The sequence below is a fragment of the Myotis myotis genome, unplaced genomic scaffold (genome assembly GCF_014108235.1).
Source record: "Myotis myotis isolate mMyoMyo1 unplaced genomic scaffold, mMyoMyo1.p scaffold_m19_p_17, whole genome shotgun sequence".
Taxonomy (NCBI): Eukaryota; Metazoa; Chordata; class Mammalia; order Chiroptera; family Vespertilionidae; genus Myotis; species Myotis myotis.
In genome coordinates this window covers 20,984,175-20,999,012 of record NW_023416321.1, presented here as the reverse complement: position 1 = coordinate 20,999,012, position 14,838 = coordinate 20,984,175, and the positions used below count along the sequence as shown (strand labels likewise).

Genomic DNA, 14,838 nt, shown 5'->3' with positions numbered 1-14,838 from the left:
AACACACATAATCCCTCTTCAATAGAACTAGGAAACATAAGTAACTCTACACCTCAAAAAAAGGCAGATAGGGAATAAAGCAATAGTACATGATTTGTAGAGTATATCAAACCTAAATGCCTGCCAAAGAGGAATAACTCAAAATAAGTTCATTCCATCAACAGAAACCTAGCAGGGTTCAAAAATTAGAGGCAAAAATAAAAAGAAAGGGGGGGAAAAATCAGTCATCCAAGACTGCAGCAGGCAGAAGGTGGAGGACTAAAAACAGGGAGATTATCTGAAAGTCTGTGTAAGGAAGAGATACACCAACAAGGTTCCCATCCCCACACTAACCAGCCAGGAAACTACTCACTCAGAGGTGTACTTTCCAGAAAAAAATAGAGTGAAGGGTCAGTAAGACTGGAGTGCTAAAGTAAAAATTACTTCAGTGCAAGTCTTAGTGTGGAAAAGTGAGATCTCCATCTCCTCTCTCTCATCTAGTTCCAGAATGCTTTTTGTAGACGAAAAAATAGAGGATCTTTCTCAGTACCAACTGATCCATACCAATGGATCTACAGACACTGATATTGGAAGATATAGGACCCAGGAAACAAAGAATCCAACACTGAAGGAGTCAAGAGAATTCCAAGAATTATGGTAAAGGAAAAGTCCAATAATGACAATTATGCCTAAAAGTGATAGATTATCTAATAAGCGTGACCACAGAATATTGGTCTCAAAGATGTTTTACAGAGTTGTTGAAAGGTATGAGAATACAATAGTAGATTCAATGAAAGTGAAGCAAAATGAGAGGGCAGGGCAAAGGGAGGATGGGGTTAAAAAAAAAAAGAGTAAAACAGGAAGTCTGTACTATACATAATTCTAAAATGGATGCATTAAGTGATAACAGGATATGCTAAATTACTTAGAAATATGGAGACCAGAACAAAGAGATAAAAGAGTTACTTCAGAGGAGAATTGAAAGAGCTCTCCTTTCTACCCTCACCAAATAGAAAGAAAATAGTTATAATAATAATCAAACATATCTCACATTCTAAGAGGACTTAAAATTGTGTAAGAAATATTTACTGACTGAGAATTTTAGACCAAAATGTGGATTTTATAGTAATTAAGAATATAGTCTGGGGGAAAGAGGAGGGAAGGTATCACCTTTTTAAGCACCTTCATGGCAAATATTTTTCCAGTATTTGCTCCTGTGACTTTTCGTACTTGAAAAACCTGTATAAAAAATAAAAGTGTTTGGGTGTTATTAAAGGCTAAACTATGCTAGCCACATTTCCTTAATTCCCATTTATAAGAAAAAAAAATGATACAGTAGTTTATATCCTTATAAAAACTAGTATCAAGAAGGTCTGTGCAAAAAGGAGGTGCTAAAAGAGCAGACTATATTAAAGATTTAGTAGTGAAATCTGTTCCACAACATGGGACCTTCCTATTTGGTCTGCTGACATCTGGTGGCAAAGTTGGGCAATGATCACCTAATGATGAGCCCTCCATGTTTATACATAAAATACAAGTTTGCTTAAAAAGCTATAATCAGGGTTCCCACAAGCATAATACCAAACTTAAAAAATTATAAAATATTTCATAAAGTTCTTCCAAGAATGTCACTGCTCTTGCTTCACATAAAACTATTTAATAATAGTTGACAGGAATTACTGTTTGCCTATCCCTTAAAATAGCTAGCTGTAAAACATTTTCATGCAACAGCTAAAATATGTGAGATTCAAAGTGCATGCGTTACTTATTCAAGATGATTAGAACATATTAGAATGTGTCCTTAAACCTAAGAATATAATATACAAAGTCATGCTTTGCAAAAATTAACTCAACACAATAGCATAATTAGTTCTCAAGCTTTGATAGAGAATGGCTAGGTATAAACTGCCTTGGGCAGAACACAAAAAGATGAGGTCTTAAATTAGAAAGCCTTGAGCAAAACCTAAGAAGTTCTGTTCATTTTTCTTCTCCCTTCTTATATACTTCAACTTCTCTAACTCTTGCTCTAGATCAGGACCATCCAGCCTACAGACCATAGATGATCTGGCCCTGCCAAGGCATCAGGGATGAGTTAATTAAATGTTTGGCCAAAAATAGCAGGATAATTTTAAGTTGATAATTTTGTATGGCCCACAAATGGTGTTATAAATATCCACATGGCCCTTGGCAGATACTATAAGAAAACCAATTCAGATTAACAGACAACAGTAACAGATATTGTACCAAGGCCTCTTGAAAGTAAGGAGTGATTTGTTTATTTTTCAAGAGAATACCTACAGAGCACCATTTAAAACCAAAGGAAGAAATGAATCCTCTCACAGATTTTGCTTGGCATAGTTGTCTATTTCAATTACGTGCCATGCTTTTACATGTGTGTTGGTAGGAAAACTACTGTACATCCCTCAAATCATACAGGGTTAAGTGATTATATCCTTTGTTGATAGCTAGCAAACAAAGACTGAAGAGGACTGCTGAAAAGAGGGTATAAAAAAATCAACCCAAGACAGACAACACCTCTCATTTCAAAAACACTTCCTACCTTTCCATAGCCCCCTTTACCAAGTACCCGAAGTAGCTCAAAACATTCTGGTCTGATTTTTTCTGGCCCTCTGTTCACACTAGTTTCTGAGATTTCAAATTTCTCACAATGTTCCATGCCACTGGGGAGAAAAGCAAAACCAAAAGAAAATTTGCAAAAAGTTAAGTTACTTTCAGCATATTGTTAGAAAGAGGAGAAAGAGAAATGTAACCCAATTTAGTAAAAGGGAAAAATATATGATAGTAAATTTAGTATCTGTGTTCTAAATAAACATGATTCAAAGACATGGTAGGTCAAGATTAGGGTGGCTTGATAAATTGCTTAGTTATCTGCTTGTTTACAAAATGTGCTGGCAAGTATTTTCACAAGCATCAAGTACCCCCAAACTAAGATAAATTAGAACAAGTTTATCAAACTGACAAAAGAAAAAAGTCTTCCAGTTATTCAAATTTAGTTCATTCAAAATGTCTATTAAGGTCAGGCATTATCCAACCTCAATTGGCAGCTTCAGCAGAAAACCTGAGAACTTTCTAAAAATAACAATTAGTTCAAGTCTTTAGGCTACATAAATTCTTGCTAATACACTATAGCTACACATCTTTCCATATCTGCTATGAACATGACTTAAAGACTCCTCAGTTTCCCCTCAACCCAAGGGTTAGGGTACAGAGCAGATTAACCACCATGCCACTCCCCTAATGGAGCGTGTCTAAAAAGACTTTAGATTGCACAAATCTAGTTTGAATGGTGTATTACAAGCAAAACAAGAACCATTTGACTTTTGGTGGCATTTCTCATAATTTTATTTTTCAGTAAGAAAAGGTGTTTCTCTATATTAAACTCAGACTCACATTCAATATACACTGAATCTGAATGATTATCTTTTTCTCAAAATCCATACATAATCTCAAAACCCTGGATATGTTACAATACTAATGCCAAACTCAATAAACTAAGTCTATATATATATGACTAGATATTTAAGAACAGTTCACTGGAATCACATGATGGCTATGAACTAGAGCTGATAAACCTACTTGTAAGAAAGACAGAACAATGAAATATTTTGATATAAACTTACAGTTCATATGGTCCAACTCCCCCATGGTCCATGCTTTCATTTAACTGACCCTGAAAAATATGTTAAAGTTTTAAAGATAAATCATCTCATACACATAAAATAAAAACATGTAATGCTTCACCCCATTACTAAAGGAGAATAAATTAAATAAACCTGACTAAAAATTCTCTATACTGTAATGGCAAATGTGGTCAAGATTAGGGTGGCTTAATAAATTGCTCACTTACCTACTTATTTACATAAAATTCTCTAAACTTTAATGGCAAATGATAGACAAAATAAAGTACATGAACGGTCCCGGATTCAATTCCAGTCAAGGGCACATGCCAGGGTTGCAGGCTTGATCCCAAGTGGGTGGCATGCAGGAGGCAGCAGATCAATGATTCTCTCACATGACTGATGTTTCTATCTCTCTCTCCCTCTTCCTTCCATTCTAAGTTACTAAATCCAATATTTTATACAAAGTGCTATTCTGATACTCAAGACTAAGATAATTCTATGAGATAATACCTCTGTAATTACAACCTAACTAAGCCTAAGGTAACCACAGCCAGTTGAAGATACTGCAGTGTACAATGTGGCTGATCAAATCAAAATAATTAAACACTCTCAAATTTTTAGGAGTCATGGTTGCCAAACATTTATTCTGATAATGGTATAAATAAATGCAAAATTTAATTAACCTTCTATACACTAGCAATGAATGATTCAAAAATAAAATTAAGGTACCTCCATTCACAATAGCATCAAAAGAATAAAGTATTTAAAATTTAACAAAATAAGTATAAGATTTGTACACTGCATAACTATAAAATATTACTGAAAGAAATTTTAAAAAGACTTAAATCAAAAGACATTCCATGTTCACGGATCAGATGGCTTAATATTGTTAAGATGGCAATAATACCCAAATTGACCTATGGATTCAACTCAATCTTATCCAAATCCTAGGTTCCTTTCTTGCAGAAATTGACAAGCTGATCCTGAAATGCACACAAAAAAAGCAAGGTAACCAAAACGGGCAAAACAATTTTGAAAAAGGAAAACAAAGTTGGAGGACTGACACTTCCTGATTTCAAAATGTACTACAAAGCAGCAGCAATCAAGACAATATGGTACTGGCATATCACAGACATACAGATCAATTAAATAGAACTGAGAGCCCAGAAATAAATCCCTACATTCATGGTCAACTGATTTTTTACAGAGATGCCAAGAAAATTCAATGGGGAAAAAAGCAATCTTTCAATAAATGATGCTGGGACAATTGGATAACCACAAGCAAAAATTACTTTTGACCCTTATTCCACACGATACACCAAAATTAACTCAAAATAGATCACAGACCTAAATGTAAGAGCTGAAACTATAAAATTCTTAGAAGAAACCTAGGAGGAATTAATTTTCATGATCTTTGGGTAGATAATGATTTCTTAAAGACACATCTCCAAAAGAATGAATAATTAAAGAAAAAAATAAATAAAATACTTATTCAAAATTTAAAGCTCTTGTACTTCAAAAAGATACTATCAAGAAAGTGAAGCCCTGGCTGGTATGGCTCAGTTGGCTGAGCATCATCCTGTGCAGGAGTCACCAGATTCCTGGTCAGGGCACATGCCCAGGTTGCAGTCCTAATCTTCAGTAGGGGGAGTGCAGGAGGCAACCGGTAGGTGTTTTTCACACCCATGTTTCTTTCTCTCTCTCTCTCTCTCTCTCTCTCTCTCTCTCTCTCTCTCTCATCAATAAAAACACATTTTAAGCGGGGGGGCGGGGGGAGGTGGGAGTGAGAAAAAGAAAACACCCCAATGAATAAGAATATATAAAGACCTTCCACAACTCAATACTAAAAAAACAGATAATGCAATTTTTTAAATTGGGTTAGGATCTGAATAGGTATTTCTCCAAAGAAGATATAAAAATGGCCAGTAAGCACATAAAAAGATGTTCAACATCATTAGCCATTATAAAAATGCCAACCATTAAACGACACTGAGGTACTAATTCATATCCACTAATTAAAAAGACAGAAAAATATTATGCTAAGCAAAATAAGCCAGTCAGAGAAAGACAAGTATCATATCTTCTCACTCATATGTGGAATCTAATGAACAAAATAAACTGATGAACAAAATAGATCCAGAGACATGGAAGCGTGGAATAGACTGGCAAATGTGAGAGGGAAGGGTAGAGAGGGAGGACAAGAAGAGATTAATCAAAGAACTTCTTTGCATATATGTACAATCCATGGACACAGACAATATGCGGTGGACTTGGGGAGGGTGGGTACAGGGTGGATGAGGTCAATGGGGGGAAAGAGGAGGAAATATGTAATACTATAAAATATAAAGATAAATTTTTTAAAAAATAACAAGTATGGCAAAAATGTAGATAAATTGGAACCCTCATACACTGCTGGCAAGTATGTAAAATCATACAACCACTTTGGAAAACAGTTAAGCAGTTTCTTCAAAAATTAAACATAGAGCTACCATATGATCCAGCAGAACTACCCCAATTATCTACTCAAGAGAAATGAAAATATATATTCCACAAAGACTTGGGCACAAATGTTCACAGGAGCATTATTCACAATAGCCAAAATTTGAAAACAATTCAAATGAACATCAATTGGTAAAATTAAAAACTAAAATGTGGTTGATCCATGTAACAGAATACTATTTGGCCTAAAAAGGAGTGAAGTACTGATACACGCTACTACATAGATGATCCTCAAAACATGTTAAATGAAAAAAAAGCCAGACACAAAAGGTCAATATTGCATGATTCCATTTATGTGGAATATATAGAAAAGGCAAATTTATAGAAATGGAAAGTAGACTAGTGGTTGCCTTACAATAAGGGTGGCAATGAGGAGTGACTGTAAATACGCCCAAAGTTTCTGTTTAGGGTGACAGAAATGTTCTAAAACTAAATTGTGGTGATGGTTGTACAACTCTATAAATACACTAAAAGTAACTGAATTGTAAGAATAAAAACTTGACAGCAGAAATTCAGTTATATTAATGTCAAAAATATAGCTTTAAAATGAGTACCCTTGAATATAGTCTGATTATGAATTCTTTCAATTTACACTAAAGGATATTGTTTAATTAAAAATAGGCTCTATAAAATCAGAAGTTTTTAGCCCAGCCTGTGTTGCTTAGTGGTTAGGCGTTGACCCATGAACCAGGAGGTCATGGTTCAATTCCCAGTCAGGGCACATGCCTGGGTTGCTGGCTTGATCTCCAGTAGAGGGCATGCATGAGGCAGCCAATCAATGATTCTCTCTCATTGATGTGTCTCTGTCTCTCTTCTCCCTCTCCCTCTCCCTCTCCCTTCCTTTCTCTGAAAATCATTTTTAAAAATACTTAAAAATAATTAGAAGTTTTAATTGAAAATTTTAGGATAATTCAAAAATTATTTAAGTGAACACATCTCCCTTTAAAGGCACCTGTACACCAAGCATGTTAAACTCATGGTCCACACTGAATATTTTTGCGGCCCAGCCAATATAACAGTATGTAAGAAACATTTTAATAAAAATTTCATAACTTAATTTTTCAATATCCTGTTATACATAATTATTAATAACGAACTACGAAGTTCGCTAATGACTGATTACTATAATTGTGTTGCATTCATTTCCCTTATGCGCCTTACGCGCAGGTGCACCATTTCTCTCCACTAATGTTAGTAGTGAATATTTTAGCCGATTGCCACATCATTAGTCCTAGACTGACTTGTTTGGTGTGCACAACAGGAAATATTTCGCTTTCTGAGAACAAGAAAAATAGGTTTGAGAAACCAAGATGGCGGCATAGGTAAACACCGGAAATTGCTGCCTCCCACAACAAATTCAAAAATACAACTAAAAGACAAAACGGACATCATCCAGAACTACAGGAAGGCTGGCTGAGTGGAAATTCTACAACTAGAAGGAAAGAGAAAAGCACACTGAGACTCAGAGGAGCTGCGGAGGTGGAGTGCAGAGGTACAGAGGCGCACGCAGCAAGGGCTGGCGACAGGACGTGGCTGTCTTTTTGAATCGGGAGGGAGTCACAAGCCCCCGACTGCTCTGAACTCCAGTTCCAGGAAGTCTCTGGGGACCCGGACTCACGCGGGGAGAGACTGGACGGTTTGGCAGCGGCAGAACTCAGAACTCGAGGGCGGCTTTCTCTCAGAGGTGCTTGCAGCAATTACCGGGGCACTGAGTCGCAGGGCCCCTTAGGGCAGGGCTGAGGATCAGCCATAGCTGCTTGCTCTGCCCTGTTGATCCCCTGAGACCCCGCCCCACCCAAGCTGAGGCAGAGGCTTTTGCATATGAATGACCTGGCCCTTTGCAATCTAAAATTACCTAACAAATCGCAGCTGGGCCAGAGAGACCCAGAACTTCCAAGAGAAGGCCCAAGGCCCCACAGCAGCTTGCATTGCTTCACAGCTGGGCCTCATTTGGGCACCTCCAAACCCCAAACAAGGAAGGGGAATCTGCAGATCTCTCCGTAGCTCCTGCTGGGTAGCCTCAGGCAGAGGCTAAATTAGCACCTCCTTAGAGATCCAAGTGCTAGTGTACCCAGTGGTCAGAGTGGGACCATCCAGATTACAACTCCTCAGATCCATAAGAGACACACTCAGGGGGCAGATTCAGTGAGCACCAAAGCCCCACTGAAGCAAGTCTTGCCCCATAAGGGTGTCTCCAGCACAGAAGTTCTCATACCGTAGACAGAGCTGATTCTCACAGCCAATTGGCCTGGAGGTCAATTCTTCCCAGTGATACCTACAACAATCAAGGCTTAACTACAACAAGACTGTGCACAAAGCTCACAAAGGGGTGCACCAAGAGTGTCCACCTCAGGTAATTGGGGAGGCTGAGCCACTGGGCCCTATAGGACACCTAGCACACAAAGCCACTCTATCAACACAGGGAATCAGCCAAAATGTGGAGACAAAGAAACAGGACACAAATGACAGAAATGGAGGAAAGCAAACTACTGGATATAGAGTTCAAAACCACACTTTTAAGGTTTTTCAAGAACTTTCTAGAAACAGCCAATAAATTTAGTAAGACCCTCAAAAAGTCTGATGAGACCGCCGATAAATGTAGTGAGATCCTCAAGAAATTTAGTGAGACCCTCGAGGTTATGAAAAAGGACCAACTAGAAATTAAGCATACACTGACTGAAATAAAGGATATTATGCAGAGTTCCAACAGCAGACTAGAGGATCGCAAGAATCAAGTCAAAGATTTGAAACACGAAGAAACAAAAAACACCCAACCAGAAAAGCAAAATGAAAAAAGAATCCGCCGAACCGGTTTGGCTCAGTGGATAGAGCGTCGGCCTGCGGACTCAAGGGTCCCGGGTTCGATTCCGGTCAAGGGCATGTACCGTGGTTGCGGGCACGTCCCCACTGGGGGGCGTGCAGGAGGCAGCTGATCAATCTCTCTCATCGATGTTTCTGACTTTCTATCCCTCTCCCTTCTTCTCTGTAGAAAATCAATAAAATATATTAAAAAAAAAAAAGAATTCAAAAATACGAAGATAGTGTAAGGAGCCTCTGGGACAGCTTCAAACGTACCAACATCAGAATTATAGGGGTGCCAGAAGATAAGAGAGAACAAGATATTGAAAACCTACTTGAAGAAATAATGGCAGAAAACTTCCCCTACCTGGTGAAAGAAATAGACTTACAAGTCCAGGAAGCGCAGAGAACCCCAAACAAAAGGAATCCAAAGAGGACCACACCAAGACACATCATAATTAAGATGCCAAGAGCAAAAGACAAAGAGAGAATCTTAAAAGCAGCAAGAGAAAGACAGTCAGTTACCTACAAGGGAGTACCCACAAGATTGTCAGCTGATTTCTCAACAGAAACTTTGCAGGCCAGAAGGGAGTGGCAAGAAATATTCAAAGTGATGAATGCCAAGAACCTACAACCAAGATTACTTTATCCAGCAAAGCTATCATTCAGAATTGAAGGTCAGATAAAGAGCTTCACAGATAAGGAAAAGCTAAAGGAGTTCATCACCACCAAACCAGGATTATATGAAATGCTGAAAGGTATCCTTTAAGAAGAGGAAGAGGAAGAAAAAGGTAAAGATACAAATTATGAACAACAAATATGCATCTATCAACAAGTGAATCTAAAAATCAAGTGAATAAATAATCTGATGAACAGAATAAACCAGTGATTATAATAGAATCAGGGGCATAGAAAGGGAGTGGACTGACTATTCTTGGGGGGGAAAGGGGTGAGGGGGATGTGGGAAGAGACTGGACAAAAATCGTGCACCTATGGATGAGGACGGGGGGGGGGGGGGGGACGGGGGTGAGGGCGGGGGGGGGGATGGGAACTGGGTGGAGGGGAGCTATGGGGGGGTAAAAAGAGGAACAACTGTAATAATCTGAACAATAAAGATTTAATTTAAAAAAAAGAAAAAGAAAAAGAAAAATAGGTTTATTTGCATTACACTTATTAATTTGTACAGTTATTCAGTGTCTGGTAAGTTAATGTTCAAGAAAAAAATATTAATTTTTATTAAAATGTTCTATTATTTTGTTAACGATTACTCATTTATTTCAGCCCTTTGTATTCAGCATGTCTGTATTGAAATAAACATACGTTTATATGAAAATTGAAACTTTTGTTTTTTTGTGGCCCACATAAACTTAAACCTTGTTTATTTGGGCCGTGTTAGCCTTTGAGTTTGACATGCTTGCCATACACAGTCAAGATACACAAAGAAAACTGATAGTATTTTTACACAATGAATGCCAAAATGCCCAAAACAACACAAGTTTTTAGTCATAACTCGCTCATGGTGTGAACAAGTCAAGATGACATCTAACACCTAAGATGTATGTTTCATGATTAGACTGAAGCACATGGATGGGGCAATACCAAGAAAAAAATATTCTTGCAGTTTCAAGTTAATACAGTTTCGGGGAGGGTGGGGGTAGGCGCTGGCTATGGCTAAAAGTTTTTTTTTTGTTTCTGTAGTTTCATATTATCACCTATAATGGCATCACTTTAAAGACAAAAGACTAATTTCTCTCAGCTACAGTAAAACTGATTATATAATGTTTTCTTTAATGTTAGTTTTTACTTAATTCTAAATTAAAGACCACAAAGTAGTTAACACTGAACCATGACTTAGAAGCCACTTAGAAATATATGCCCCGTGGCTGTGTTTCATTTCCGGAGCTGGCCAGACCTGTATTACCACTTGCGTCTGTGCTTATAACTTCCTACCGTTACCTTCTGGAGCAGAAGCATCAAACTAACATTATATAACACATACTGACAACTCTCTTTCACAGGAATCTCTTTATTCAAATATTTTTTTTCTGTTGCCTTAAGCTTTCTGATTCAATCAATGCTTTTTGTGTGTGCTACTATGACTGACAAAATAGAATCGTGAGCATCTAAGGTACTATACGAGATACACTATTTCAAACTAGCCCACCAAAGTGATTAAAACTTTGTAGTTTTAAATTAAATTTGCATATAAATTCAATATCCTTCAAGTCCCAATGAAAAAGAGCAGTTTACAAAAATTTAAGTAAATTGTTATAAAATCAGTAAAATATTCTTAATCCAAATATTCATTAAATCATTTATCTACTTGCTTGGCTGTTCACAGATATCTCCTTACAAATAACATTTAGTAATTCAGATGAATTGGGAAAAAGGGTTAAGCTTTACCCAGAATCTTGGGCTATTTAAAAATGGGTCCTGGCCAGGTAGCTCAGTTGGTTGGAGCGTCGTTCCAGTATGCCAAGGTAGCAGGTTCAATCTCCCGTCAGGGCACATTTAAGAGTCAACCAATGGATGCATAAATAAGTGAAACAACAAATCTCCCTCTCTCTCTTCAATCAATAAATAAATTTTAAAATGCTTTTGGGTAAATCCTAGAAGAAAACATAGGCAGTAAAATCTCGGGCATTTCTTGTAGTATGTCATTTTCTGATCTATCCCCTCAGGCAAAGGAAACAAAAGAAATGGGACTACATCAAACTAAAAAGCTTTGGCACAGCAAAGGAAACCATCAACAAATGAAAAGACAACCCACTGAATGGGAGAACATATTCATAATGATACATCTGGTTAGGGGTTAATATTCAAATTTTACAAAGAACTTACAAAACTCAACACCAAGAAAATAAACACTTCAATTAAAAAATGGGCAAAGGACCTAAGTAGATAGTTCTCCAAAAAGGACATACAGATGGTCAATAGACATATAAAAAGATGCTCAATGTCTCTAATCATCAGAGAAATGTAAATTAAAACCACAGCTCAAATCTGTCAGAATGGCTATTACCAATAAATCAACAAACAATTGTTAGTGAGGATGTGGAGAAAAGGGAACCCTTGTGCACGGCTCGTGGGTATGCACATCAATGCAACCATTGTGGAAAGCAGTATGGAGTTTCCTCAAAAATTAAAAATGACCCAGTGATTCCACTTCTGGGAATATATCAAAATACCAATTCAAAAGAATATACGCATCCCTATGTTCACTGCAGCGTTATTTACAACAGCCAAGATTTGGAAGCAGCCCAAGTGCCTATCAGTAGATGAGTAGATAAAAAAGCTGTGGTACATATATACAATGGAATACCACTGGGCTATAAAAAAGGAAACCTTACCTTTTGTGACAGCATGGATGGACCTGGAGAGTATTATGCTAAGTGAAATAAGCCAGAGAAAGACAAATACAATATGATTTCACTTATATGTGGAATCTAATGAACAAAATAAACTAACAAACAAAATAGAAACATAGATACAGAGAACAGACTGACAGCTGTCAGTGCGGAAAGTGGTTGCGGGGCTGAGTGAAAAAGGTGAGGGATTAAGCAAAACAACAGAAAAACAACAGACAGGATAACAGTATGGTGATTGCCAGAGGGAAAGGCGGGTGAGGGAAGGTGGAAGAGGGCAAAGGCGTGATAAATAGTAGGGGAAAGAGATTTGACTTGGGGTGGTGAGTGCATGCTGCAGTATGCAGATGATGTGTTATAGGGTTGTATACTTGAAACCTGTATGGCTTTATTGACTAATGTCACCCCAATAAATTGATTTAAAAACATATATATAAATACTTTATGGTAAATATCTACTATAATGCAAGATTAAATATTGATAATGAGCTGTTTTTCCTATAAATTTTCATAATCATGAATATTTGAATGCATACTATCTATATAGCACTTTGTTTTTCAAAGCACTAAAAAATTTTAAACTTTTTGCTCAGTAAAAATCTGATATCTCAATCTGAAACTCATGTAGTAAGATCTGTGACTAATTCATTTTTGAATTAGAGTAAAAATTGCAGACTTTAAATATTGCATTATAATTTTCTATTACTATTTCAACTTTGTGTCTCCACAGAAAGCAAAGGTTTCCAACATTTTCATAATCTAATGAAAATCTCTAAAGGAGGGAGGAAAAAATATCTCTAGGAAAACTTTCCCTTAGTTTCAACTCACTGTTCCCAAATTATACTATCATCAGCCAAAAAAAACAACAACAAACACAAACAAACAAAATAACCCCTCCCCCCCAAACAACAACAACAACAACTCTTATCCATTGGTTTTGTAATAGTCCTCTGAGGTAATCAATCAGGGTCTTTTTTTAGTTAGGTAGCAGACATCCAACTTTATCTATAACTATATTAAATTACTCTCCTCATCTTTTAGTTACTGAAGAATATATATATTTACTAATACAGATTCATTCAGTGTAATACATCTAAAAATGTATCTCTAAATAGGACCAATGATTTAATTTTTTAGAAAAAGATATTACAGCCCCCAAAATGCAGCCTCTTGTGTAACTGCATTTATTATTAAGTCTCTAGGCACAGATGAGGGTAAACTTGAATGATTGGTTCCTTGGCAATGGGTAACACTGACGAGCTACTATATTTCCATAAATTATCTAATTGCTTAATATGCCAATATGTTATAAGTACTTTAAAGACTTTATCTCACACAATCCTCATTTACAGTGAAAAAAAGTACCACAGGCCTTAAACAATTTCTTCTAGGTCACATAGTCAGTGGCATGGCTGGAAGGATTTGACACACCACAAAGAGGTACTTTATGAACAAGATTAGTATATGCAATGAAGAACCTGTGTAGTGAAGCTTGCTGAATTGAGTCAAAAAACACTACTACTAGTTATCTACATGGTTTTGGCCAATCATCTCTTTGGCCTATGCCTCAGTTTCCTTACTGAGGCTACTTTGATATGCACCAATGTTTAAAAAGTTTGTGTACTAAACTAAAGGTTATAAATTTACAAATAGCCAGAATATTAACTATATTATTATAAACTCACAGTAGCCTGATTTTCTAAAAAATATAGACTCTCATTTTTCAGAAAATTTAAATTTTATTTTGGAAGAACCTGCATATCACTGAATCTCCTTGAGTGGCTAACCCAATCCCACTGTAACTGTTTTTGGCTTTCTGCCTTGAAGCACCTCTTAAAATAATACACTCAAGCCTTAGCCAGTTTGGCTCAGTGGATAGAGCATGAACCTGCAGACTGAAAGGTCCCAGGTCAAGGGCACATGCCCGGGTTATGGGCTCAATCCCCAGTAGAGGTCGTGCAGGAGGCAGCGTATCAATGATTCTCTCTCATCATTGATGCTTCTATCTCTCTTTCCCTCTACCTTCCTCTCTGAAATAACTAAAAATATATATTTTTTAAAAATACATCCAAAAGAAAAAGTTTCAATTCCAAAAGCATTGCTAAGTAAGATATACTATTTTGCTGAAAGCTCTTCCTCAAAATCCTCTCTAATTACCTTTGCTTTTTCCCCCAAAGTTCACCCCAGGGCAGTGGCCACATTTCTTTCTTTCCTATTTCTACCAATTTCTCAGGCCTCCCTTCCACACACTCTCAAAATCCTATGTGCTTGTACCCAACAGAACAAATGTCCAGGAGTAGGCCAAACCCAGCGAGGTTCCAGGTCATAACCGGTATCTTCATACAGTATTTTACTGCTACCTCCTTTAACTTCTGGGATAAACCAATGGTCTAGAAATTCTATCAGATTTTATAAAGCATCCTTCCTATCGAGTTTTCATCCCTACCCCAAAGCCACTGTCAAAATAACTGACAAGAGTATGCTACATGTAATGAAAGTAATCCCATTTTGCTTCAAGTTATTTAGTGTATCAAATGCTCCATTAAAAGGCTAAC

General features: G+C 37.0%; 1 protein-coding gene across 17 annotated transcripts in view; it reads right to left on the bottom strand.

Moving 5' to 3' along the window:
• Positions 1 to 14,838, bottom strand: part of RPS6KB1 (ribosomal protein S6 kinase B1) — a 37,493-nt gene that overhangs the window by 21,077 nt on the left and 1,578 nt on the right. For 13 of the 17 annotated variants that reach the window (XR_004972794.1, XR_004972793.1, XR_004972797.1 and 10 more), the window contains exons 2-4: positions 3,621 to 3,670; positions 2,540 to 2,660; positions 1,150 to 1,218 (exon numbers count right to left, since the gene is read on the bottom strand). Coding sequence is in view for 12 of the 17 variants with exons in the window: in XM_036340174.1 (XP_036196067.1) it covers positions 1,150 to 1,218; positions 2,540 to 2,660; positions 3,621 to 3,670 (240 nt within the window). In the remaining 5 variants the exon portion in view is untranslated. Of the gene's footprint in view, positions 1 to 1,149; positions 1,219 to 2,539; positions 2,661 to 3,620; positions 3,671 to 4,527; positions 4,604 to 14,838 lie in introns of all 17 variants that reach the window. The other 4 variants (XM_036340178.1, XM_036340177.1, XM_036340180.1 and 1 more) reach the window with 2 other exon arrangements.